The 3,953-nt window shown below is 32.4% G+C and overlaps 1 protein-coding gene across 1 annotated transcript; it reads right to left on the bottom strand.

Annotated features, from left to right (window-relative positions):
* LOC110650781 (protein GRAVITROPIC IN THE LIGHT 1) lies at positions 1–2,347 on the bottom strand. The gene has a single exon (XM_021805903.2). It carries the CDS (start codon positions 2,056–2,058, stop codon positions 547–549), a length of 1,512 nt encoding a protein of 503 aa, XP_021661595.2. The 5' UTR covers positions 2,059–2,347; the 3' UTR covers positions 1–546.
* Positions 2,348–3,953: the final 1,606 nt, after the last annotated feature.

Raw genomic sequence — 3,953 nt, 5'->3', positions numbered from 1 at the left:
TTAAAGCACAAGTTTCTATTCCAAGTTGAATTGTTATGTATCCAAAGGAAGCTAATGTGGATACACAGTTTCCAGACTTAAAAAAGAGAAAAAAACAAATATATGGATACACAGTTTGGTAATGTATTTTTTTGTTAGAAGGGAGCTTGCAAGCAAAATCTTTTAAGGGAAAAAAGCAAAACACAAAAACTCTACAGCAATTTTTATATAGCACCGGCCATAAGGAAAAGAAAGACAAAAAGAAAAGGTAAATTCACAACCAAGATGGAAGTGTAACTACACATCACAAGGTAACTGAGAGCTGTATACCACAGTTGCTCCAAGTGCCTAGCACAATTATGCAGAAAAGAGCTGGCTTCTCCAAGTGTTTTATATCTCGGATTCCTTTCTCACCATATTTAACTGGGGCACCCATTAAGGATTCCTATATTGCTGTCATTTACTCACAATGATTGTGGCGCAGAGTCTTAAACCAAAAGCAAGATATAAATTATGTTGCTTAGGCTGTGTAACTCCTAATTCCCTAGATGATACAACCATGAACAACTATTCTGTACATTTCAAGCCGCATAAATAGACCTGGGACTGAACAACTATTCTCCCAATCTTAAATCCTGGAACTACTGTGAACCCCACCTTCATCCGGGTCTTAGCTGGCAAGTTGCATCTTCTAGTTATATCTTCCATATATACCATTGAAAAATCAACCCCTCTTTCCACCTGGAAAATCTCAAAAGCAGGATCAAATGAGATCGCCAGTTTATGAAGCATCCATACTGCACTAGCCATGTTAACAAATGACTCATAGAATATACGAAGTGACCTCCATGAATTCAAAACTTCTTCATTTTTATCCAAATTGCTGAAAATTGATGATTCCATTGTTGGATGAACAAGTTCTTGATACTTCTTTTCACAAAATTTTGAAAATTCACAGTTGGGATTCCTATGTAGCAACTCCACAGGACTACAAGACACATGCTCAAGCAACTGCTTCAATGAACTGTGAGTCTTAACAGAATCAGAAACATGCCCATTACAAAGGATTTCAGTATCACCCTCATCCAAACCAAACTTCTTTAAATCAAAACCTCGAAACATGCCCAAACAGACATATGAGAGAAAAGCATAGCGATTATGCCCTGTTTTTGCATATTCAATATCAGCATGAACTGAATTCGCTGCCAAATCCAAATCCCACCCAGCTTTTCTCATCAAATCTATCAAAATCTTAGTGAATTTATGTGTAGCCCTACAAGCATCATTTAACACAGAATCGAAAACCCTAACAGACAACAAAACATCACAAGATGAAGGCAAATTCAAATTACCAGATAACCTATTTGCCAACTTGAAATTAGACTTTTGTAAGTCGACCAATTGCTTCCTTAAAGCCGAAACCTCGTTATCCTTTCGATCAATTCCTGCTTGTAAATGGTCCGAAGCAATCCCCAGAACTCTCAGCTTGCTTTGATTTTCCTGTACTTGAGCTTCCAAGCACGACCCAATAGGCAAAGCTACCCCGACGTCAGGATTCCTACAAAAATCCCTATAGAATTGCTTGAAATCAGATAAACTCCGAAGATGCGAAACCAGAGCTTCATCCGCCGCCTTTATACTCTCTTCATTGAAAGGCAGATGGGCAGTCTGCAGCTGCAGGTACGAAGCTTCAAATGAAGAAACAGTCGCAAATATGGAAGAAATCAACATTTGAGCGGACTGGGCATTTAAAGCCTTGATCTGGGTCTGGTCCGCAGGCTTATTTATCGTAGATTGGTGAGATAATTGTAGAGGCTCCCTCGGTGGAGTTGGAGAGCTCATTGAATTTTGATAGAGGGGTTGATCAGGCTTGAGGATAATAACTTTCTGATCGGAAATGAAATCTTCGGCTGAGTCGAGGAGGGAGAAACCGTCGACGTCGGAGGGGTTCTCGGCGGCAGACTCATCAGCGAAGAATTCGAAGGTTTTGGTCTTGAAAGCAAGGGCGAATTTCTGGAACATTTCGGATATTGGTGGGGCTTTGGGAGTTGGTGAGGTGCCATCCATCATTTCTGTCATGACAAATTGAGGGAATTTGTTTCTCTTTTCTCGTAATGGGCTGTTAAGAATGGGATTGAATTCCAACTTTTTCTTTCCCCTTCCCTGAATTTTGTATCGGGAAGATTGATCAGAGAGGAAGAGGAAAGAAAGAGAAAAACTGTTACTTTTTCTTCAGGGTTGTGCTTTGGATGTCTTGGAAGGAAGGTACGCGTATGCGTGGGTGGGTTTGGCTTTGCTGACTGCTGCTGCGCTTCACTCTTTTCTTTTTCTTTATTTTTTTGAAAGAAATTCTTCTAACTCCTCGTTCCGCTGACTTTTTCATTTTGCTAAACGTTAATAATAAGGAAAACGTCTAGTGGACGGAGCATTTTGTGATTCTATATCACTGACCAATAATTTTATCAGATAATGCGTCAAACGGTCAAAGTTAGTGGTTAGAATTTGAACCTAAACAAAAGTTTATGAGCTAAACATGTGTTTAGTATTATTATTATTTTTATAATAAAAGGAAAATTAATATTTAGCATTTTTATTTTAGGAAAATTAATTATTTAATTTTTAAAAAATATATTATTTTATTATATATTTTATTTTTATAAAATTATTTAATTTCTTTATCAAATTTTTTATTAATCTTATTAATCAAACTAATATTTAAGTTTTTTATTTTAAAAATATTAATTAATTAATTCATATATTTAAAAAAATTATTATTTAATAAATTTATTTTAATAAAATTAATTGTTAGTTCATATATTTTGATAAATATAATATTTTAAAAAATATATTATTAAATAAAAATAAAAATTTTATTATATAAAGACTAAATTTCAATTTAATTTTTTTTTTAATTTTTAATTCCTTAGATATTTTTTTTGTATTTTCTCTATTAAAAAATAATTTTTTTTATAAATAGTTTGTACCATTTTATTAATAAATAAAAACAAAGAGAATAATGAAAATAAAAGTGTGAGTGTAGAGAATAAGAAAATAAAGAGAGAAAAATAAAAAAAGTATAAAAGATAAATAAAGAGGTAAAAATTATAATAATTTAGATATAAAAAATAATTATAAAATTAAATAATTAATAGAATTAAGTTATATGAACTAATTAATATATTTTTTAAAATATAAATATTAATTAATTAATTTTATTAAAATAAAAAAATTAAATATTAATTTAATTAATATTAATTAATAAAAAAATTAAATAATTTAATAAAAATAAAATACATAAGTTGACCCCTCAAATCATTAGTAAGAATCCATACACAGTTCAGGCACTAAAATAAGTGAACTAGTGATGTTTGGTGCTACTTCATTTTCACTAATTAAATACTTGCAGAGGAATTCCACTTTCTCACTAATATTACTTATCTTAAGTAGCATTAATGAGGTTGTGTTTCCACTACCTAATCAATAAAGGGACATTATGTATCTTCTGTCTTGGGGTCATTTGGTATCATTAAATTGAATTTATTTTCCTTTTGGGTATTGAAAAAGACAAAGTAGATAATAATTTCATTAGAGAAATGCTTATCCTGACATGTAAGTGTTGTTGGCATTGGAATGGTATATTTTTGTATTGAGATAACTAACAACCATCTCTGTCTCAAAGTAGTTTTTGCATGCCCTGTGTGTTTTATTATTGACAACTCTGTCGTGCTATCTTTATATACACCTTTAAATCATTTGTGACGCTTTCAACCGACATATTTTAGTGGCAAACAAGACTTAACAAGCTCAGAATCAGGGACTGGGCCTTGAATTCATATGAATAAAATTATAAGTCTTATATGGAATTGAGTTTTCTAATATTTTTGCAGATAAAATGGCAGTGCAATTGTTTCAAGCGGTAGGTTTGCAACTGCCAACCTAGAAAATCCTTTAGAAGTATGTTGGATTCCTTGAGG

The sequence above is a fragment of the Hevea brasiliensis genome, chromosome 9 (genome assembly GCF_030052815.1).
Source record: "Hevea brasiliensis isolate MT/VB/25A 57/8 chromosome 9, ASM3005281v1, whole genome shotgun sequence".
Classification (NCBI taxonomy): Eukaryota; Viridiplantae; Streptophyta; class Magnoliopsida; order Malpighiales; family Euphorbiaceae; genus Hevea; species Hevea brasiliensis.
This window is presented reverse-complemented; position numbering and strand designations above follow the sequence as displayed.